The sequence below is a fragment of the Lichenostomus cassidix genome, chromosome 3 (assembly GCF_008360975.1).
Source record: "Lichenostomus cassidix isolate B80296 chromosome 3, HeHo_3.0, whole genome shotgun sequence".
In the NCBI taxonomy this organism is placed as follows: domain Eukaryota; kingdom Metazoa; phylum Chordata; class Aves; order Passeriformes; family Meliphagidae; genus Lichenostomus; species Lichenostomus cassidix.
The window spans coordinates 79,989,613-80,013,977 of record NC_139483.1 but is presented as its reverse complement, the minus strand read 5'-3'; the positions used below and the strand labels follow the sequence as shown (position 1 = coordinate 80,013,977).

Here is a 24,365-nt window from a genome sequence, read left to right as displayed (position 1 = left end):
AGAGGGGGTGAATCAGCAAATCGACTGTTGGGGTGGAAACATGCAACAAAATTCCTTCCATGAACACAGAACAGGGAGAGAAACTTACAGCAACCCTGTAGCATGTCAGACAGAAGTGACAAGAAAACAACTATGCTCAAAGAAATGCAACAGAAATCACCTGGATGCTTCATGATCTACGAAAATGTAATTTAAATAAAGTAACACCTACTGGGAAATGTGATGAGTTTAAGGTTCAGCTGCAAGCTATGCAAAAATTTCAAGAGATTTTGGAGTAGAATAGTAGCCTTGGAGCCATATGTTTATGTTCAAATCCAATATTGCAGTTTTCTCACAATTAGATCCATGTCAATCAGAGGCAACAACATGAACTTCAAAGGAGTTACAACTAATTGATGCTGGCACAAACATGGGCATAATCTGGTCTGTGACAGTAGGGTCTGCAATCATCATCAGATCCTCATTAATTGCTCTGCATGATTATTCACAAATAATAGTAATCCCTGCCAGAGTTTTTCAATTGTTGTCAACAATATTCAGGATGTGCAAAATGACTAATACACACAGATGGGGAATGCAGCTGATTTCAGCACTTAATGTCTGTTGTACAGATTTAACAGAAGTGCCTCTAAGTGACTGAACAATTTCCAAAAGAGAAAGATGTCTTCAAAATGTAATTGAAGTTGCTGGAATATCATAACATATACCAGCAACAACATGGATATAATTATTACTCCATCAGAGCTGGAAAGACATGAATGCTGGGGCTCAACTCCACTAAAATATTGCTCAGCCAAAGTACATTTGGATAAACCTCTTTTATAGCCCATTTTTCTTTTTGGTACCAGTGCAAATATCCAAGGCCATGTGGACAAACCATCATTTGTACTCAAAAGGTAGTAATAATTTAGGTGTTAGTATATATCCAGATACCTTTTTCTTTTTCACCCTGGTCAGACTAGCAGGTGAAGACATCTTACTGAATATATTTCTTCTTTCCACCTTTCCATCATAAATGCTATAACCTCCTTTGTGAGATACTTGGCCACATGACCATTCTTTTCCTTCTTAAGTTCCATGTATCACCAGGTGTAGGAGACAAGAGTCACTGAACTAAGGAAGGAGTATCGTTTATCTGCCTGTGCTGAAAACTGAAGCATCTCCTACAAGGTCATCACCACATTTTACAAATAACACAGCATGGCATATACTAACTGAACATAAACAGAATATATCTTACAGTTTTTAGTAGGAGTTTAGCAATGCACAGATCCAACAACTGACATATTAGTAATAGATGACAGACTCACATGTAAAGTCATTACTTTCTGTATTATTGATGTCCATTTTTAAGTTTTGCAGATCTTGCCACAAAGATATGAAATAGAGCTAAATTCCTTCAACGCAGACACACTGATTTCTGAAATAATTATTTGAACAGTAAACTTGGATATTTTTAGTATCTTCCACTATTAGGAATACATACAAATGATTATATATCACTTGATTTTTATGGTGTTTTCCAGGTACTAAACTTTTTCAAACATCTATGTGTTGTCTTCAAGTGAAGTTGGAAGCAACCTCAACACTTGACCTTTATACTCCTCTTTCATTACAAAGATGGCTTTTCTATTGTTTATTAAAATTCTCGCCCCCTTTAGAAACTTAAATAGTGCTTTGCTTCCATGGGATATACTGGGCTATGTTCAAACTTGTTTGATCCCATGGTCAATCACTCAAAATCTGAGTGTTTTGTCAGCAGTCTTTAAGGATAAAGGGCATATTAAAGAGCAAGTGAATGGTCTCCTCAGTTAGAAGCAGGATTAAGCCTTTTATTTTGCACAAATCTTAATGATTAAGAAATTCTAAATCAACATGAAAAAAATTTTTTTCACAAAATCCACAATGAAACAATAGTCTTCACTGAAATGGAACTGTGGTGATTACAGGAATACTCTCAGATTAAAAAAAAAAGAATATCTAATCATAACAGTTACACATATTTTATGTTAGATATGAAATCTCATATTCCAGTATTTAAACTAGGCCCTGTTCATACAGGGTTACATGTGAGCCCTCTCATTTGAAAGATATGATGCCATATATACATAATTCTAACTTCTAGCCCTTTTCTTTGAGGCACAGTTTTGAGTTAGAGTTCTTGGAGCAAAGTAAAAATGCTAACCCATATGTTTGGACTTACAGATAATATCCAAACAGACAGAGAAGAACAACTCAATGCTTGTTGCCTGTGCTGGAAGCTGCATGAAAGGGGTTGATGAACAGGTATGCACATGGGCAAGATATGAAACACTGACAAAAGGGAAAGAATTGATGTGGAGATAACAAAAAGGCAGCAATGATGAGCACACAGAGGAAGAAATGGAGGCTGCAAAAGTAGAGTGAGAAGATTCACCTGGGTGATGGAAGGAATGTGAGGTGGTCTTTTTGGTAAGGAGAATTTTAGAAAGAATGTTTTTATGAAACCCAACAAAAAAAAAATGTGCATATGAAAGACCATAATTTCAATAAAATAATGTAATGAAGTTATGAGCAAGAGTGTTTGGAAGAAAAGACCTTGGACAAAATTTATTTTTAATAAGACAGACTGAGATCAAGGTTGGATGGGAAGTTGAGAGGGGTTTTGAGAGACAGAGTGGAACTGGTAATATCTGCAGGTCTATGAATTCTTTTAACCCTTCTGGGGCACCTGCTGGGGTAGAATTTGAGGATTTCAGACACTTGTGAAGGGAGCCCAGAAGAAATATGGAGAGATTTACAAGGGCATGTAGTGACAGCACAAGGGAGAATGGATTCAAACTGTAAGAGTAGGTTTAGAATGGACATTAGGAAAAAGGTCTTTACTGTGAGAATGGCAAGGCAGTGGAACAGGTTGCCTGGAGATGCTGTGGATGTCCCATCCCTGGAAGTGCTCGCAGCCAGGCTGGATGGAGCTCTGAGCAACCTGGTCTGCTGAAAGCTGTCCCTGCCAGGGGCAAGCAGCCTGGAAATAGATGATCTTTAAGGTCCCTTCCAATCCAAACCATTCTACGATTTGTCGACTCTGGAACGGCTACACAACAAACCCTGCAGTGGAAAAAAAGAGGAAAGTTTAAGGGGGAGGCGAAGCCTTTGGTTTCAGCTGCGACTGTGACAGCACCGAGGGGGCAGCGAAGCCCGCTGTGGCCGTGCCTGTGACTGCGGCCGCGTCCATGACTACACCCATGGCTGTGGCTGTCCCTCACGCCTGCTGCTGTGGCTGTCCCCATGGCTGTGGCTGTGAGGGCACACCCGCCTCAGGCGCGCACCCGCTCACAGCTGTCGCGTGCCGCGCTCGCGCCCCCTCGCAGCGGCACTCCCTTCTCTCTCCCCCATCCCGCTCCTCCACCCACCGCGGAGCCGCCTCTGATTGGCCCATGCCTCTACAGCGCTGGCCAATCGGAGGCCGGCTGGGGACCCCGCCTCTTTAGAACCTGGCGGCGGCGGCGCGGCCCGGGATCGCGGCGATGGCGGCGGCGGGGCGGGCGCTGCGAGCGGCGCTGCCCGCCGGACTCTGGGGCCGCCTGGCCCCGCTGCCGGGCGCGCCCCGCCGGGCCGCCGCGCACTTCGCTTTCCAGCCGGACCCGGCGCCCAGCGAGTACGGTGAGAGCGGGGCTGGGCCGGGGCCACCCTGCGGGCCGGCCTCACTCTCGCTCTGCCGCCGGGTCCGCCCTGTCGCCCCCTCCTTCATGGGGGAGGCCGCCAAGAGCCCCGTCCGGGATGGGAGGGAGGGAGGCAGACAGAACCGGCCGAGGGCCCGCTGGGGCGCTGCGAGTCGGGCCCCGGGCGGCGGAGGCGTCCGCATGGCCGCGTGACCCCGCGGTGTCCCCGGCACTTGCACCCCGGGTGTTCGCAGCAGTCCCGGGCTGTGGGTGGGAGGCCCCTGTAGGGCCCCTGTAGGGCCCCTGTGACGGCTCCTGCGGGCCGCTGGCAGGGCGGAGGTGCCGCAGTCCTGGGCGCGGAGGATGGTGAAGTGTTCTGGGCAGTCAGAGCCAGAGCTGCGGTAGATGGGCCCATCGTGTGCTCAGACCTGCAAGGCCATCCTCGGCCCCTCTCCTATGCCAAAACCTAGCGGTGACTTCCCGACTGACATCCGTCCTGGTTTGTGTATCGCATGCTTAGGTTATGAGTGTGATAATAAACCTGTGATGAATAAAGACTACCGTCCGCTGAAAGGATCGAGGTCATCCTCGTCACATGGTTGAGAGTAAACACAGATAACTTGGAAATGAACAGCGCATGGCGTTTGACTTCATTTCTGAGATGCACCCCTGCAAATGGCTAGTGCCGAGTTCACCTAGAAGAAGCCTGCCAGCTGCAGAACAGCTGTTTCTAGCGCATGAACCTCACTGTCCTCCAGAAAACTTGTTAACTTAGTTGGATACTTTACTGTTGCATCTTGATCATGACCAATAGAAATGGAGTTTTCTTTACCATTTCTGTTAGTGATAAAGATGTACAGGCATCCAAAATGCTACAGAGAAGCTTGTGTGTGGCAGGTCCCTGCTTGAGATCATGTGAGGAAGCTCTGGTGCGGCATGACAGTTACGACCATTTATTGGTAGAAAGCTAATTCCTTGTGAGTTAAAATACACTTGGAAATTCCATGAAAAGTAGTGGAAGTGAAATAAAATTTTAGTAGCACTGATCCTCATGTTTTTGAGATAATGTTTTTTCCAACATCACAGTTCAATCTGAAAGGCACAATTAGTTCCCCCTTTCCTGTGAGGGCAGATGTAAAGGCCTGTTTTATAAGCAGGAGAAGCAGGTTAGAACTATCATGGTGAAGAGTTTCTGACATTTGCATAAGTAATAGCCTTTTGTTTATATCAAATACAGGAAGGATGGTATCTTGTAGAAAAGATAACCTAAGTACTAATGTGTATGACTTGGGAAAGAGAGAAACAGGTGCTGTTCCCCAGCTCTTCTTCCCTTGAATTTCTCAATTTTGTTCAGCTGGGCTTTTGTATAACTTGACCAGTTCTCATAACAGTTTTTAATATTTTCCTCTTCTTAAAGGGCCATGTAAAGTATAACAAGTGAAGTTACCAAGCGCAGGAATGTGTAGGAGCAGCTACTCAGATACTCAGGTGTGGCGTGACATGAGTCTTTAACAGAAAATACTAACATTAATTAACGATTTAGAAGAAAGGGAAGCTGAACATTTGTTGAGAGGTACTCTGACTACTGGAAGCAGATTGTAGTTCTCCTTTCTGAATTCTAACTCCTGTTATGTTTGGGTGGGATCTTCACCTAATCATTTATTTATTTATTTAATTTTACACACTGTGTGTGTTGGTAGGTAGCATTCTCCTGTACTATGGTTTCTAGTCATGACTTAAGAGGTATTGCCAGTTAAAGCACTACATAATGTCAGTCAGGCAATTTCTTACTCACTTGGTTTCTCCTAAGAACTATTTTATTTGCTTGGAGAACCTGGGTTGGTCACAGTAGTAAGGACTGGACTGTTGTTTTCGTCCATATTTGCTTTCAGGCCTCCTTGTTTTTCCTTGCAGTGCTGGACTGAAGAAGTGGACTCTGATAGCCTTTCTTGGTTTGAAGATTTAATTAAAAATCAAAGATTTTAAGACCGCTTGCTTTACTTCAGCACCAAGTTTTCTTTCTTTGAAGTAGAGATTTGATGTTTCAGGCACTTACTAACTGCAGTTCAGACAGCAGGCCAGTGGTCTAGAAAACTTATGATGACAGTAGGTATCTGTAAATGGGAAAGGCTTTAAAAATGTGATTAAAGAATGATAAAGTAAGCTTCATGAGAGCTGGTGAATTTTAGCAGGGGGGATCCCAGTCCTCAAAACAATAATATGTTGGCTTCTTTCTTTGGAAAAGAAGTCATTGTTCCCAGGGTTTGAGCATTGCAAAGCTGCATTTGCTCTAGCTAAGAGCATAGTTTTTTGAAAAAAAGATTGGATTCAGGGTAGTAGAATTATAGTCCTTGGGATTGCAAAGTATGCAATGCTCAATCCCATCTATACCATATTTAAGTTTATTCAGCAAATGAATCTTGGGTGTTCCTAACAGGGATCTTGTTTTTGATGGTTTAAGTTTTCAGACATATTTCACCAGTGTTTTCGAATGTATTTTGTGTTTTGAAGCAAATCAAATTGCTGAATGGTCACTTTCACACAGGGCAAACTCAGAAGATGAATCTCTTCCAATCCATAACAAGTGCCTTGGACAATGCTTTAGCCAAAGATCCAACTGCAGGTATCTTATACTTGTTAGTGTGTTTTGCTTTGTATAAATTGTGTTTTGGTTTGCCTATTTGTGTACAATATTTAATGTATTTCTCAGGGCCTTTAAAGTTTCTAATAGGTTATTTCTACACTTTGATCTCAAACAAATCTTTAAAATGTGCTGTATTAACAGATTACTTAGGGATTTTATGGTCTAATATGCAGTTGTATCTTCCGTATTAGCTCTGTGAATTCCACTTGAAAGTGAGGACAGAAGATACATTATTTAACATGCTTAGGGTATTACTGATGAGAACTGTACTTGAGGGCAGCTTGAGTCCCACCATAGGAGTTTTAAAAATGTAAACATTACTTTAAAATTTCTTAAACTTTCTCTTCTCTAAACCTGGTATTTTTTTTAGAGTCCATATATTCCTTGCTCTGCACATTCTGCTTTCTTCCCTGCCCTCCAAAATTAATTTATAGATTTACCAATTTCTGTTCATTGTTGTGCCTAGGCAATATAAGTTTTGTTAGGCTTTTGTGATCTGGCTAACCCGTAACTTTGGAGATGCTCCTTCATTATAGCTGGATTTAAAAGGCTTATACTAAACTCTTGCACAAAACTATTTACTCCACTTTTAATTCTTATTCTCCACTTTTAGTTCTTAGTACGTAACAGGAGATCTTTTGCTTCTGTTGTCCTAACAAAGGCATGATGATGGCCAGATATCCAAAAGAGATGCTTTGTGTTATGAACACAGCTGCAAAGGCTGCATCTTCTTGTGTAATTTTGGTTTTTCTTTTTAGTCTATTAGTAACCCTTTTTGGCACTGCTTGAACCACTGCTCAACCTAAAGTCTGACTAATAGTCTAATCTGTCGGGATGAATTCCATGTTGTCTGTCCAGTACTATGCCTGTATACATTCCCTCTCAATCTACAGCTGTGTTGTATTAATCTCAATTAGATTAAATTCAGACAACTGAGTTTAATGAGGGCCGAAACCAGATTTTAATACCATTTCTGTAGAATCAGCCATATAAAAGTACATAGAACGTTCGTCCAGCAGGAACCTCATACATGATCTTCAGCCTTCAGAGAACCACTTGCTCTAAGGTTCCAGTCTAGCTCCTCAGCTTTGCAGGGCTGAGTCTTTGTAAAGCCCTTTGCAAGACCATGCTGGAGTTCTACAGTCCAGGTGTGAGTTCTCAGAATTAATTAGTACTTTTTGCAATAGAAAACATATCCTTCATATGTTTTTAGTTGTATGGGAATTGAGCAATTGTTGTGTAAGTGCGGAAATCCTCATACTTGCGTTGATGAGATTTAGAATCTCTCCAGGAAAATACATTTCAGTGGCTGAACTGAATGAGTAAATCCATTCAAGTTTGTGGATACCAGCATTAAACGGGAATATTTTTTGTAGATGCCAGCTGGCTCAAAAGTAGGGAGCCATAGTAAAAAGGCATTACAAAGATTTTAAGTACGTAAAATCCCTCCCAAATTATTGTTGAAAATTAATTAGAGAAGTGAGCTAGGGACGTAGTTGAGTCATACACTCCGTGAGTGCATGCATTTTACATCATCATAGAAGTTATTTTTCTTTAATGGTGTCATTGATGTGATTAGCACAAGTATGTTAATCCCTTTTAGTGATTCCAATCAGAAGTTTGTTTAATTTAATTATGAATACTGTTTGAAAGGCAACAAGGTTAACTTACAATTTTTTGTCCTTTAGAATATGGGGAGTATTGAAGAATTGGGGAATAATCAGAACTGACCCTAGTTCATGCAAGCAGCTGTTGGTGATACTGCTGCACGTCTTACATGCTTAAAAAATTGAAATGGGCAATACTTCTTTCTGAGAAATCAATAACAAAACTGTTTTAAAAAAAATTAGACGTAACCTTTCTATAAATTCAAAGGAAAAACCCAGGCAGGTTAGTTGATATGACAATAAGTTTTAAAGGCAAATACTTTTAGTCATAAAAGTTTACTGACTACAAGGATAGTAGTGTTAAATACTGAGAACTGTCCTAGTTATTAAATAGTCCTCTTTTCTGTAGAGGAGTTCCTTTCAAGTCACTCTTCAGGGATCTGGGAAGCATGTTTGGGGAAGGTTGGAAATTTCACATTTGATTGGTATTTTGAAGAAAACTTCAATTTGATTGTTTGCAAAGCATTGTATTTACTGAAATCTGTGGATGAAGAATGCAAATGGTTACCAGTTAAAGCAGAAGGCCTAATTTCAACGACTCTTTAGTGACTGCATGTAACTGCTTTTTGGAATTTTACCCATTCAGTTTGCATATTGTGTTGTTATAGGATATTTCAGAAAAATAGTTGAATGAAAACCTAACTGAATCAGTTTTGTGATTTCTGTTTTGAGGCAGATGTGTTGGTGTTCTGATTCCTCATTAACCATGGTTCTTCATTTGCTATAGTCAGGCTGTGCATGAGAAGTGCTTAGATCTAGAAAAATCTTGAAGTGAAATGAAATGTTAGGTGTTACTTTTGTTAGTGTCTCATATAAAAACCTTTGAAACATGATCATTTAAAAGTAAGATCGTTGGAGTAATATTATCCTCCACTACTGTTCTTATTTTCAGTTGTATTTGGTGAAGATGTGGCCTTTGGTGGAGTCTTCAGATGTACAGTCGGCTTGCGAGACAAATATGGTAAGTTAATTTATAAATCTGACATCCGTTTTGTATTAACGTTTCTGCTCTTTTTTTTTACCCATTTTGCTGTGAGAAGTACTGTTGCTGGAATGTGAAAAAACCGTAAAATCAATGTTTCATGTATGGTATGCTACTTAGTGCATAGCATTTTACAGGTCTTGGAAGCTGGTTGTGGCTACAGTAACATGATACAGCTTTTAATTTGGCAATTGCCACTCCCCCACTGGGCTATTACAGAGAAGAAGAGTTCAGCAGCTTACTTTCTTCAAGGCACAAAGATGACTGGGACTGCTTGCAGCAAGGGATTAAATCTATTTAATGATAATAAAGGTGTGTTACAGCCATCTTGGAGAGCAAAGATCCACTTTTTTTTGAGTGAACCAAAAAAGGGAGAGGACAAGGAATACACTTATAAGAAGATTCAGAAACACAACTATATTTTGTTGTCTTGCTTCTCTGCTTCAGTTATGATGTGAATGCTGTCTTGCTCTCTAGTTTACACATTAATATTTGAATAGTTTGGACAGAACTTCTCTTAGCAATGATCTTTAGAGCTGCTTGTTGAGATTGAGTTACAGTTCTGTAACTGATGTGTTGATTCTGTGTACTACACTCCATATGAAAACCAGGCCTCTGAGACAGCAATCAGTTGCTGGAAACATAGGCAACAGAGGGCATTGTTTGGGAAATAAGTATAAGCAACCTTCTTGGGTTTTAGTGAACATCTCCAGTTTAAAAGACAAAAGGGGCAAACTTTATATTGTTAGGGTGGTGCTTTGAGGGTCATTTGATGTTTTTTTTTTTATGTAAGACAGTCATATATTGGACTGCAGGAAATAAATTATTTAATCTTCGTAGTAGCATTTTATTGGTAGTGTATTCCAAAGTGCTAGTGCTGTTCAAAGACTATGACAGCCCCGACTGCCCTGACAGAGCACAGGGGGTCTGTTTTGGGAGTGAAAAGGACTGTTTGCACTGTGTTAATCAGTATGATAACCAGCAGTCACAGCACATCATCAGCCTAGCTAGAATCAGGTTTATATTGTGGGTGTAATAAAAAAGATTTTGAATGAGATTTTTGAGGAAGTTACGGCGTGACTTTGGGAATGTTTGGAAAGCACTCCTTTAAAGAGTGAGAGGCAACATGAGAATTGGGGTGGTATGTATATGGGCATTGAACAGGGACTAATGAAACTAGTATTGCCGTTTGCTCAAAGAGGGTACTGACCTCTTCAGGGTGAATAAGAGGATAGCTTTTATGAGGTAAAACTAAGAAGTGCTCTTGTTTTATATGATTGTAAAGTAAAATGGGTATGTAGATAAAATGCTGGTGAGATCAAATTAGCAAGGCAGGAAGTTGTCTCTTCACATTCATTCAGACCATTGCAAAGATTGTACTTGCCAGAGGGAAAGTATGTCAGCTAGAAGAGAAGGAAAAGTTTGAAAAGCTTTTTGCTCTTTTTCTACATTAATAAAAGGTTTGTTTTACAGATTCTGGGGTTTAGGTCTTGGTGAAAAGTGAACTGAAGATGTTGATAGTGAGTGAGAGGGAAGGAGGTGGAGAAGGCATGACTGGATGTGGTGGTTTGACCCTGGCTGGAAGCCAGTACTCGCCAAAGCATGGGACACAGGAGAGAAAATACAACGAAAGGCTCATGAGTTGAGATAAGGTTAAAGAGAGATCACAAACCAATTACTGTCATGGGCAAAAGAGACTTGACTTGTAGAAATCAGTTTAATTTATTACCATTGAAAATCAGAGTAGGATAATGAGAGTAATCAACATAAACAAATATAATATAAAAATGAAAAAGAAAATATTATAAACAAATCTTAGAAGCACTTTCCCTCTAACCCTCCCTCCTTTCTGGGTTTAATGTCACTCATGATTCACCACCTCCTCCTCCCCCCCCCGCAGAAGCTCAGGGAGACAGAGAATTGGTGTTATGGTCAGTTCATCACTTGTCTCTGCTGCTGCTGCTTCTTCAGGGAGAGGAGTCCTTGCCCTTCTCCAGGGTGGATTCCCTCCCATGGGAGACAGTTCTCCATGAACTTCTCCAGCATGAGTCCTTCCCATGGGATGCAGTTCTTCACCCAATACACAGGAAAAATAAAAGTTCTTTATGCTACTGCTGAAGTGCCCATAAGTAAATGAAGACAATATCTGAAATACAAGTTTGAAGGGAAAGAGAGTCTAAAGATAAAGTTCTGAATTTAGGACTCATTTACAGAATGCTAACTCGACTTTGTAAGGCAGGTGAGAGGACGCAGGTAACTCAGCTTCATCACTGATAGAGAAATTAAGTAGAAAACAGGCAGTAACTGAAGAGGAAATGGCAAAGACGAACTGGAGGATGTACAGAAAATGTAGTTAAAATACTGAGGAGAACCAGAAAAGACTGAAAGTGCAAAGTTTGAAGGAATACAATATTTTGAGGGATATCTGCCTATCAGTGTAATCTTACAGACTAAGTTCAAGATGGAATGCTTGTTTCATGAAAAGGCTAAACTTTGTGTAAAATGAGGAGGAATTCCAGATACAAGTGGCAAACAACCAACCTCATGGATCATATGAGGACAATTACATACGCTTACTGATTGATCTTTCCCCATACCTCTCCTGAATTTACCATCAACATAAGAATAGGGTATACAAGTAATATAATGTAAGGTTGGATATTGATACAGAATATGAAGGAATGATTTTTTTTTCCTGTCCTGTAAGAAGGAGGCTGATTTGTTGTTCATTTGATTCCTTTTCCTTGTAGATAGTTTCCTTTTCCTTGTAGATATTTAAAATCACTAGGTGGCAGTCTATGCCTGTAAGTAGTTTTTTTGATACAAATTGATAGTTCCTTTTTAAGCATTTTTATAGCAGTCAAGGTCTAAATATCACCTAATATTATAGTAGGGAGAAGTTAATATATTAATACTTAGTAGTAGTATTATACAGATCTTACTGCTGTCCAGAATGTTACTGAATCTCTCTGGAGAGACATAAAAGTGAAGAAATTTGCTTTTATAATAAATTTGTCATTAAATATAAAAGCTGCTTATTTTTTTTCCAGTGCAGTGTTATGTTGTATAAACACAGCCAGAGGCCTGCACTAGTAAGTGAAGGAAAGCTCATTGACTTTGTAAGGAAAATAATCCAACCTTCTGATCACATGAATTTTGGACATGCTACCAGGAATTTTGTTTAAAAATATTTAATTAACGAATAATATGTAAATAAGTCAGTGTGTGTAAGTTTCTTTTCCATGATGGCTATGACTTAACATAGTATGTTTGTTCCTATGCATCTTATGTCAAGATCTCAAATACATGATTCCAGTTTTCTGGCATTGAATTTAATGCTTAAAAATCTGTTGCTGTATAACCCTCCATTCTGAAAATGAGTGGACTTCCTGAACTATTTGTGTAGAGTGCTCCTTTCAGATAAGGGAGATAAGTGTTTTACAGCTTTTTTTCTTTGTCCCCTCCCTCTGGTCTGGTACACTGGAAGGCATATTCATGTTTTATGCATATTCTTCCCCATTATCCTCTGACAGGTTTTTGATTGTCACCATTTTGTGGAAGTTATATCCTTTAACCTCTAGAGTATCTTTATCAAAATAGGGAATGCCTACTGTTCCATAGTCCTGCTCTCTGGAGGTGTTCCTGTCTTTAGAGCAGTGTGATGCAAACTGCCTACTGTATTTTTATAGCCTTGGTAATGTGTGCAAACATTTTTTAATTTTTATTTATTTTAAAGGGAAATACATTATGATTTCAGTCCCTTGGGGAAAATGCTATCCATTTGTCTTTGAGTCTGCAGATGGATTTGAGACAACGATCTTGGAGTGGGAATACATGTCCTGTTGCTCTGCCTGAAGTGTGAAATAAAGTTGCAACATGTTAAGATCAGTATCATCTACATGATAGAAATATAGAGCAGATCAGAGGTGGGAATTAGATGATAAGAGGCAAAGAAATGGGAGGAAAAAACAGAGGATAAGGTAAAAATGGAGAAAGTGAACAAAGGTGAAGAATGAGAAACAATAGCACAAATAGCAATTGACAAGGAGTGCCATTCAGAAGGAGGCTAGTGCAGTTTTTTTTTTGGTAGCTCCAAAAAAAAATCCCCCAAAAAACCTCTATCTATCTATCTATCTATCTATCTATCATCTATCTATCTATCCTACTGGATAAGAAATGAAATTCCAAGAGTTTCAAGGCCGAGAAATGAAAATTGTATGAACAGGGGAAGTGTATATACATATATAAAAATATAAAAACCTTTCCTTGGATAGTGGTTTCTGCTGTCTTCCAGACACCTACAGCTTGAGGGCTTCCTTATCTGTAAGTGCCTCTGTGTAGTCATTGGTGGTGATTTGCCTTTATACCAGTCTGGCCTGCACTTGAAGGGAGGCTGTAATGTGCACTTGCTGCCATGTCAAAAGATTGTCCTTAGCGAGGGTAAGGAGCAGGACCTTTCTGACTATTTCAAAGCTTGGTATTTTGGGAATGTGGAATAGGATCAGTCCTTGTTCAGAACTCTGAGAGTCCAGCAGAAGAAAGGTGAGCCTGGCAGGTCTTTTCCCATAACAGTGCTTGGGTAGAGGCTGACTTTTTGGGGTTCATATGTTCACTTTTATAGATGAGATTTGCAAACTTTCTGAGGTTCCGCTCAATTACCTATTACACAGTAGTCTGTAGGTCATTGTCATGAATGTTCTTCTGTTTGCCATCAAGGGAGTCTAGGTGGCAGTGTAAGTTAAATTCTCAATATTTGCAGGCCTGAATAGATTATTTTCTAAGTTTTTGAGCTATTGAAAATTATTTCTGGCTGAAAGAGTAGTGTAAATGAGTCTTTTACTTTTCAGTAGGGAATTCCGGAATAATGCCATTTCAATTCCCTTGCAAGTATTTGCAAATGTAGGTAGAATGTGAATACTTTGAATAGGAGTTTTTATTTCAAAGATTCTCGCAGTTCCTGGAGGATGTCACTGTGGTGTCTACTACCCAAAGCAAGTGCTTGCCCAGGTGTAAGAGACTTGGCTGAGTGCTGTCCCTTGGGAGTTCTGAACTTACTCCACAAAGAGTTGACAGAGATACCAAAGCTGATCTTTGTGGAGATGCAGCAGAAATGTTTTTGTCTGCATTTTTTCTTTTGAAATGTTTTAGAATGAATTTGTCTTTTGCACACATGATTCATATATCACTGTTTGGGATCCTCTGTGTGACAGCAGAGTGAACAAGAGGAAGATAGGTTTCTTCCTTTCTGGATTAATGTCCCATCGCTCACTGGAGGTTTATTGACTGATGGTTTCTTATTTTTCATCTGTTCTATTCGGTCTCTGCTATTGCTGCTTCCCCTCTTTTGTTTGTCAGTGCACCCAGAGATGTACTGCTCACAGCAGTTTGTGGTACCCTCAAACACAGTGAATTCACACAGTTGTGAATTAGAACACAACGCTTTTCCCAAGGTTTCTGTGTAACAGTGCTGATATGTTCTAGAGCGATGTTTACTGCCTTTATTAGCAATGCTGTGTTGACTGTCAGTTTGTGGCCTGATTTAGTCCCCAAGTCCTTTCTAATCTACTGCTGTGCAGCCACTAATTGCTTTTTTTTTTGGGTGAACTCTGAATAAAATCAAACTCAGTAAGAGCAACTGCGTGTTGTTTCTATACGTACGTAGAATAAAACAAAATCAATCTCAGATAATTTTCTTTCAGGTAATTCTGAGTTACACACATGACCAGAGACATTAATACATGTAGACAGTAGTAAATGAGTAATTAGCAGCTTAATTTTCTTTCCTCCTTAGTGATTTTTCAGTTTTGTCACATGGAGCAGAAAGGGTGCGCATGTGTAACTTGAAATTTATTTCTCTTTTTTCCCCTAATGCTTTCAAGCATATAGGATTGTTTTATAAATAATCCTTCCTATGCTTTATTGTTTTGATGCAGCTAGTAGTGTAAATATAGTTGGTAGGATTATTTTCTTCTAAACCATATTTAAAAAAAAAAAGTGAAATAGATGGGGAGCAGGTTGTAAACAGTAATTCTGTCTGTTCAGTCAGTTCAGGATATTTTCCTGCAAATTGATAAATCACGGGAAAAAAAGGAAAATCAAGAGAAGAGGTAACACTTGTATTGAATCCCATGAGAATAGGAGTTGAATCTGAAATTTCCCCTGTGGAAAATTTCAAACACATCAAAAAGCAAATGACTGAACTACATATAAAACCACAGTTGTAGCAAGAAAATAGTATCCTCATGTTCCTTATGTCAGGGTGACCTAGCCACATTAGTAATCAGCTGGATGCTGTAAAAATTATTTTATTTATCACTTCCACATTTGTTTTCCTTTCCTTTCTGTCTGCCTTAAAGGATATTCTCTCTGAAGCACAAGGTACATTTTGGGACAGACCAGCTGGCAAAGGCTGTTTTTAGCCTTCAGTGGTGGAGTTTCTCCAGTGCTTTTCTTTATTGGTCAGTTTTCTCTGAACTCTGGTTACTGCAGCTGTAGGATATACGCCATCCAAAACTGGATACTTTACTCTTGTGTTTTACTGAGTAAGACCTAGTTGCTTGCAGCTCTCTTGTTACATCTCATGATAATACTAGCTTGTCTTGTAGCAATAATGTTTATTTACAATACCTGATCCACTGTAATCCCTGGTTGTTATTCTGTAGACCTTGTGTCTAAGGTGTAAACATCTGTGTGAGTTTTCAGGGAACGCTCCATTCTCAGTAAATGAATTGTTTGTTTATAGTCCAGTAAAATAATTCAGGAGTCTTTGTTTATTTGGCCAGGAGGTGGCTGTACCTAGCCGTGCCCAAGGGACACAAGCCTTTCTAAAATAACTGTAGGCATTCTTTGAATATAAGTATTTACTTGTGTATGATATTATTCTATGAACTTTACCTGTAGAAAACTCCTGAAGGCAAGTTCTGTGTTTTAAGTGAAAAACCTATGCGGGAAAACATGGGTGAGAAGAGTTGTCCCTGTGTTGTTAATGGTATTTGGTGAAAGTTCTTGGCTAAAGTTTGGATGTGCTTGCAAAAATTGCTTAATGTCCCAATGGCTTTTAGTAGCATAAAATGATGGGAGAATCTTTTGAAGCTGAGCTAATAGAGGTAGATATATTATGGGGGTTTTGTTTTTTAATTCTGATAGTTTGCCCCAAAATCTGTAAAATACTTCAAAAAGGTTTATGTTGTAACTATTTTTGTTAGTGATTTCAGGACATTTTTCATTGTGTAGACTACACTTAATGTTACTGGTAAGGGAACAGAGATCTGTCAATGTGAATTCTGTGTTGTTCTGGTTGTTCTTGTAGTCCCAAATGTTACAGTGCAAAGGTAAGAAGTACAAGAACACAATTTGGATGGGCTGTAATGCAGTGTATTAAGACAGTGTATTCTGCCTCCCAGAAGCTACTAGTGGCTGAGTCTTAATTCAACAGATGGGGTGACACTTGGGGGATTTTATGTGGAATTTTTAATCAATAACCATGATGGCTTTTACGTTATTTTAGAACATAACAATATGCTATTATAAGGAGGAGGAAAAACTCAGCCTAAAGTAGCATAAGTATTAGGGCTTTATTGTATAAGCAGATGGATAGAAAATGTTACCTCGATGCTTCAGAAGCAGACTGCAAGCTTGTTGGAGAAACATGGTGCTGCTTTGACATAGCTCCTGGTCCTTCCAAAAACATTGCATGTGGTAGAAGGCAGGAGTTCAGAATTTTTGACATCATGGACTTAAGCTAAGGTTGGAACATTTTATTCAGAGTTAAAAATGACTACTTGTGTGTAGATTGAGTAAAACCTAAATAGCCTGGGGTTTAGTTATCCTTATTTCTCTGTGGATAGATTTAAGTGAAGAATTCTGCAGCTTGCTTGCCTGCTTCTTCCAGAACAGTTTGGCAAGACCTAGATTTTGTTCTGATTTATATAAATGTCTTTGAACAGTAACATCTGGAGAATGTGTTCCAGACTCATTACACAATAGTACATTTTGTTCATTTTCATCTTAAACAGCCAATTCTTTTTTTTTAAGATTTACAGTTAGAAAAAGAAGAAAAGTTATTTGAGAACTTGCTAAAATGTAATATGTCCTTTTACACTATTTGTATCTGTGGGATAATGAGATAATCAGTCTGTGTCAGAGCTAAATTGCTTTTATTTTAGTTTCGTTTTTCTTCTTTTTTTTAATTGTTCTGATAGCGTACCTGGTGTGAAAACAGTATTTTATTTATTTGGGACTTACTAGTATTTATTGTGTTTCTTTTCATATGTTGTAAACCTGTTTGAGGGAAAGATAAGGAATATATGTTTTAATGTACAACTTGATACTTAGTACAGAGCTTAAGAAAGCCGTTCTAACACATTTTTGAGATATTTCAAGACACATTGCTGGGCAAAAAAGTATGTGCTGCTGAACTTAATAAAAATGGAATTTTCCACTTCAGAAAATACTTGCAGTGAAACATGTTAAATATATTTTAAAAATATCATGTCAAGGAGGATGAAATTTTATGTATTAAAGACCCAAGATAGAATTGATGACCATAGTTAGTCTTTGCAGTCTATATAAATACCAGGTCTTGCAGAGAGAATTCGTGTACCTTCTTTTAGAAGTCTGTTTTTATGCCTTTGCTATTCCTTAGGTGGAATTAAGTGATTCTCAGTTTCTCTGGTTAGTCCTGTGGTTACCCTCTGTTTCATTTGCATGTTTATTTGTCCCACTCATCAACTGGAGTTAGTTTAGAATATCTGCTGGTTTTTTATACCTCTGAGTTTGGTGGTAAGAGGATGGTTATTTCAATTTAAGAAGGTACTGCAGCCTTTATTACAGGGAATAAAACTCTTAGAGTTTTCTTGGAAGTAATTTGCTTGAAGCCTGAAAGGGTGAAAAAAGTCAAGGCTAATATCCAGATCTGGGAATTGTCTAAGCAGATTTACAGCAGAAGCACTTTGAGGTGCAGGTTAATCTTAATTTGACTTGATTCAGAATCGTCTTCCACTGACCAGGTTGACATAACATAACATGCTAATAATTTATCATAAAAGATCTCTTTTTAATGTGCAGAAACATTAAATCCTCAAAACCAAGTACAGGGTTTTCACACTTGAGTGGAAGCACAAAGTTGAGACCAGTTGATGCATTTTTCTGATGCACATGCTTTGCATGTAAAGGGACAGGCATGGTTACCAGTGAGATTCGTAAGATGGTTTTCATTACTGCAGGTTACTGGTCTTTGAGTTCTTTGCTCCTGAGTACTTCTATAGCAGCATTAAATCCTTCCTTTGGTTTTGAAAATACTTGCTTCACAAGTCCAGCTAGGTCCAGCATGGTTTCACATTTACTTCTGCACTACTGATACTAAGGAATGTGAAAGAGGGTAACTTGTACTTGCTATTTTTGCCTACTTCTTGATTTGTCATCCAGATAGTGTGCCCAGCTTATTACAGCAGAATTTTCATTAACAGATTGTAATACTTAGCTTTGATAACTGTTCTGTGTTTCCTGTTGGATCTCTGTCATGTCATGTGATGGTGCAGACCGTGTGAAAATGCATAGAACTGACCTAAGCCTTGTAATTTAAGCCAATGTATTGTCTGCTTATACCCGCATATAAGTGTTTGGTAGATGTCAGTTTTGGGGCGTATTTTTGCAAGTAAGCATTCTGCTGTCTGGCAGAGATTCTCATATCAAACTGTATGTCAGTTATGCTTTTCTGCAAGTGTGCTTCTCACACAGAAAAAAATTTTTTTGTGGTTGACAAAGGAATGTTATTAATCATAGCTGGAGGAATACTTGAATGCCTTGTCCAGTTAGGCATCTCTCTTTTTTTATTTAGGCTGCGACTGGCTGTATGAGCCAGATGATGAGGAGGAATTCAGTGTGGAGTGGGCAGCCTGTGTGAATGTTTGAACTGGCAGTTTCAGCTCAAAGTGTTCTCAGCAAGTCATTCTCTTACTCAAGACAATGCATTTTTCCTCTGAGAGCTCATCAGATCACAACTACTCTCTCACCTCCTCTCTCTTCAAGAGTCCCTTAGAAAACGAAAAAGAAATGCTGATGAGCAATTCTGCCACTGAGGTGTGAGATGCTTATTAAATGTTTTCCTAACAGTGTGGGTCTGAATCAGTACTATTTTATTGATATCATGAGATGCTTCCATCAACAGGACAGGTACATAAAACATCTGGGCTATCAGCATGTAGCCCTGCTAATAAACCATAGAGTATTAAGGGTTGTAAGGAAATGAACTTGAAAGTCATCTGTTCCAAAACAGTACTCAACATAGAGTTGAGTTTAGGTTGCCTGTGGTCTCATCCAGGTGAGTTTGAGCATGTCCAAGGCAGGAACTTCTGCAACCTCTTGGGACAGCTTATTCCAGCATTTGACAACTGTCATAGTGAGGATTTTTCCTTTAATGTAATTAATTTACTTTTTTTGTGTCATTCTTTCACTTGACACTGTGTACCTGAAAAGAATCTGGTCTTCCCACTATTTATACTACTGCTTGGCTGCTCTTCTGTCGAGGAGCAATAGGCAAGTGGAACTGACTTGCAAGGTTACCAGCATTCAAAGCTAAGCCAAACCTTCGCATTAACCTCCCCCAACTCCTCCCACTTCTTCCCTGAGAAAGAGAGAGAATTGCATAATATATTTTAATATTTCTGGTTAATTCTTTAGCTTTTGGTGGCTGCTAGTTTGCCACAAATGACAGGAAATCGGAACTTGGGGAGAGGGCTAAAAAGCAAGTATTCACTATTTGCTTTAGGGAGGCAGAGCTGTTAATGGAGTTTTTCTGGGCCCTACCTAATCCAAAAGGCTATAAGCCTGACAAGTGAATTCTTAATGTTATATTCATGCTGTGAACTTTTAGAATTTACTAAGTTTTACTAGAAAGTTTTCCTTCCAAACCTGAAATTTGGTAACTGCTGATTGTAAGAATTTCTAAGTAATGGAGGAGATTGCTCCATGTCCATGGTAACCTTTTCTTTGTAGTTCAGCAGTCCTCCTGACTCTCATATTGTTTGTGGTCTTTGCGAGTGAAGGTTAAATGAAAATGCAATAAACATGCTTTTCTCCTGAGGAAATCCTGGGGGAGAGGAGGTGAAAGTGCAGTTGTGATCTAATGAGCTCTTGGAAGAAAAATGCATCGTCTTGAGTAAGAGAATGACTTGTTGAGAACACTTAGAGCTAGAACTACTAGTTCAAACATTCATGTTTCTTGAAATGTATGATTTAGTAACTGGGAGAGACTTAAAAGGAAAATATACTCTTCAACTGTTTCTATTTTCCAAATACTTCTCAAAAGTATTGGTTATGTCAGTGGCATATATGATAAACCTGCGAAGAATTCCTTTTCTTACCAGTTGCCAGGCAGAACAGATGTCTTTTACTTTGAGCGACGCAGTGGTGACAAGTGGTTCAGAAGGATGCATTTTTTTGTTTGATTTTCTTTTTTCCTCCAAATGAAGTGTAATTAAGAGAAAATTAAGAGAGTAAGCAAGCGAAACAAAGTAAGAAAGTTAACTGTCATTTGTCCTTTAAAACTTGTAGAATAAGAAGTCAGTTCCTTTGTTGCAGAGTAGAGCATGATAATGGATTTTGCAGCAGCAGAATAGGAAGAAGCTAATTTTGTTTAGTGCATGCAAATCTCATTTCTGACTCTGTTGTCAGTTGCTCACAGATTTTGGCACTATATTTTTTTTTACTAACTTTTGTGTCTTACTGCTATGACATGTCATTTTGGAATATTTATGGATAATGTAATGGGAATGCCATGTAATTAGTTGCTATAGTCGAAAGTTGAGTGACTTTTTATTTCAAAGTAACTAGATGTTGAAATTGTTTTGGAGGCATAGGCAGTTTATACCCAGTGTGTGGATACATGTGTTCTCCTGTAACAGACCCAACTCCCTGCACTTGACTTGAGACTTTACACTGACTTGGCTTGGGGCTGAGACCTCACCATTCAGCCCTGTGGTTGGCTGAGTTATGCCACAGGCATGGCTGGGTCCTTGAAGTCTGATTTTAATGTTTGGGCACACACAAATATTCTTGGCTTTTGCAGGGTTGGGGAAGAACAGGAGAGGAGTATAACTAAATTCTATAAGTTGTCATTCTATGCACAATAGGTAAAAGTCATCTTCAGAAGTTAAAAGCTACTTGTGTAGGAAATCCTTTTCATTTCATATAATCGCTTTTCATCACTTAGGTAGGTGAAATAATGTATTTTACCATGGATAGCTCTGTTAAAAAAAGCAGCTTTTTTAACAACATAGCACTTCAGTGTGTAAGGTTTCAAAACTGAGTTTCAAAACTTTTCTCTGTGTTGGTAACCTGAAGTCCTGCTTTGGACAAGTAGATTTGAAATTTCTATGTTCAGCTGTAAAGTTAATGGTATCTCCTATAAAGCAACAGGACCTGTTGCACATCTATTTTTTTAAAGCTGAGAACTGTGACTAGGTTATCTGTAGAAAAGGTGGTAGAACAAAATGATTAAAACTAATAAGAAGTTAGTAGAACTATTTTTTCTTAACCCAGGAGCTCTGAAAGAGCTAAGTGTAAATTTACTTGCTGCTTGGCCTGCCCTCTTGTGTAGTATGAGAGAAACTGAGGACTAAGTGTCACCTGTTGTAAAACGGGGCTCAAAAGGGATAATGGGACCAAGAAGGCTTGAATGTTGGATAGATTGTATTAATTATGCTCAGAAATAGATTTAATAGACTTATGTAGAGGTGCATCTATGAAAAATCCTAGATATTTTAGCATTAGAAAAGGATTTAAAGGCGGGACTGATTGGAAATCAGTAATTTCTATTTGGATTTTCTACACAAAGTCCCTGGTGGGTAGCAAAAAGGCTAATCTACTGGGGCTTCTTTTTCTTTCCAGTCTTTTCTGCATGTGCAGCTGTGACTGCTACAGTTGAAGACAGAATATATTTAGCTTCTTAGACTTTTCTATTTGACTTCTAATGGATGTTTTAAATGGAAGTAATTGAGATTGTGGGGACAAATAAAATGCTGTCCAGGTGTTAATACTGCTCTGTACTGACATCTTTTAAGATGCATTTTTTTAACACCAGTGATGTAGTATTTTGAAAAAAAAGCACAGTTCTCATTTGACTGTATCACCAACAGTACTCCTTAAACCACTCAAATGGTCCAATGTGGACTCTTGCAGAGTGATATGAAATTACTCAGAGTTGGAGCATTCGGTGGTGCATTAACATTATAGGAGATTTAATATTGTTTGAATATCTCATTTTTGAAGTTAAATTAAGAAAGGAACATGTTTCAGTTACTGAAAGGAACTTGTTTCAGTTACTGAAATCTGAAATACTTTTTTCCTGATGGCTTGGAAAAAATAAAGATGAAGCAGCCAAAACATTAATGCACAATAATCGACTACAAATGTCTGTAAACATGTTCTGTTAGGTTGCTATGAAACTCCTTATTCCTGGCGAATGAGAGGATAACTGTGAGACTGCTTTAAAGCTGTTGTCTCACACACAAAGAGTCAGTGGTATTTGAACATTTGTGGGGCACTCTTTGTTCTGAAAAGCACAAAGAGCACTCCTTTTCATCTAAGTAAAATTGAAGCAAGTATTGCTTTTTTCTTTAATGTTTATTCTTCATAATTTCAGATTTTCCATATTAGGGAAGACTTCGAGAGTGGTTTTTCACTTCCTTGAAATACATCTGGTGTTACTGCTGAGTTATTGGGATGGAGAGATGAGAAGCATCATCCTTTTTTGTCACATTACCCTGTTTGCCATATTGCTTCCCTCTGTACCTGGCAAAGGGCACCAACCTGCTCAGATGGCTGAAACCAGGGTTGTTTATAAAGTCAGGCAGGTTAATTGAAATGCACACCAGGGTAATGTCTTCCTGCAGAGGCTGATGCACGTGGCTTCTGATAATGTAGAGGCACCACTTCACCTGCACTGACAAGTCAGCTTGTTGAGTTGGTGTTAGTTTGTTTTGAGCTGTGTGGCTGACGCAAATCATAGGAGAAGAACACATTGTAGGAAATGTTTCTTTGTTGGTAAGGAAATGAAATATGGAAACACAAAGTATCTCTGGGTTATTTGTCTTCTTCAGTCAGATTTCAGCTGAAATCTGACTCAGCTGGTTTGCAGGGGGTGATGTGAATGGTTGTTTATCAGAATGGACTTCCTTTTCACATTTTGAAAAAAAGTGAAAAATAAGAAAACGTGAAATAAAATAGATAAAGATGCGTAGGCTTAATGCTTTTAAATGCTAAATGTGTAAATATTTTTTGTTAGTTTTAGTACTGATTTTCATACTGGATCAATAAAACCAGAAGTTTAAAGGAACGCCATACAATTTTTAATGTTTGAGGAAATGAATAAATTTGTTTTATCCTAACAAAGTATCCGTCTTTTAGTCTTAAGGGGCTAGATTTTGTAAAGAAAACCCTACCCTTTGAAACTCTACCCAAGCTTGTTTTCTGATTTAATAAATAGTAAAGTGCTTTAAGATTTGCTTTTAAGAGGTAAGTCTTACTGATTTAATGCTATAGTCAAAGCCATTCCTGAGTAATAAATCTCATTCATTGAGTTCCCTAGCTCACTATTTACTCTTTTAAGCTATGGTACTTAAGAATTGTGCTTTTAGTCCTGAAAGTCCAAATGAGGTGCTTCACACTCCTCACATTACAGCTGTCTTGTTACATTTCACTTTTGCTGTATTGATTTTCACTTCATTTCTTTAATCATACTCAATTGATAGCAGCATGATGCCTCTAATTTAATATCTCAATAATATTTTGGCAGTTTTACTAGGATGTATTTTATATCTTGAATTATGGAGTGACATACTAGTGTGGTGGAGCTAATGTGCCTTTAAATTAATTCACCACCCTATACTGATATTAAAGAATTAATTTTCTAGTTTGTATAAATTATTTTTAAAAGTCCATTTTACACGGTTGTTCAAATACATTTCAATTTTTGTGTGAGGGTATAAAATTATTTATGGAACCTGTGTATTAGGCAATTTCAGTGTACTCTGAAAAATCTGTTAATAAAGAATAAGTTAGGTAAGCTATAAGTCTTACATAAAAATATCCTGTAAGCAAGTGAAGTGAAATATAGTGATCTGCCAATGGACTTATAAGAAGCAGGAAAGTAGAAAGTAGGAGAGAAAATTACCAGCATTACCATATGTCTTCATAATGTTAATACATTTTTAGTTTATTAAACTAAAGCTTTATTTTTAGTTTATTGAAATAAGATTTGTTTTAAATTAAAATGTAAATGTGTCGGTGAAAGAGAAGGGAATCAAGATGGCTAATTCATGGTATACCAGATAGACGAAAATGAGGAAAGGAGATGTTTGTCAAATATTTATGGTGTTACAGATGGATACAGGTACAGGGACAGCTCTCTTGGTTGTAGCTAAGGCAAGGCT

At 38.5% G+C, this 24,365-nt stretch overlaps 1 protein-coding gene and 1 long non-coding RNA gene across 4 annotated transcripts in view; one reads left to right on the top strand and one right to left on the bottom strand.

The window, feature by feature from the left end:
- Positions 1-2,833: 2,833 nt before the first annotated feature.
- On the bottom strand, positions 2,834-3,346 carry LOC146440088 (uncharacterized). The gene is made up of 2 exons (XR_014851031.1): positions 3,317-3,346; positions 2,834-3,087 (listed from the first exon to the last, which is right to left on the bottom strand). It is a non-coding gene; the product is annotated as an uncharacterized LOC146440088 (long non-coding RNA).
- A 126-nt stretch (positions 3,347-3,472) lies between these two features.
- The window catches only part of BCKDHB (branched chain keto acid dehydrogenase E1 subunit beta), a 112,022-nt gene continuing 91,129 nt past the window's right edge, over positions 3,473-24,365 (top strand). For 2 of the 3 annotated variants that reach the window (XM_085056445.1, XM_085056446.1), the window contains exons 1-3: positions 3,475-3,642; positions 6,187-6,264; positions 8,845-8,913. In XM_085056445.1, coding sequence (XP_084912571.1) covers positions 3,507-3,642; positions 6,187-6,264; positions 8,845-8,913 — 283 coding nt within the window. In that variant the 5' untranslated portion in view covers positions 3,475-3,506. Of the gene's footprint in view, positions 3,643-6,186; positions 6,265-8,844; positions 8,914-24,365 lie in introns of all 3 variants that reach the window. The other variant, XR_014851030.1, reaches the window with a different exon arrangement.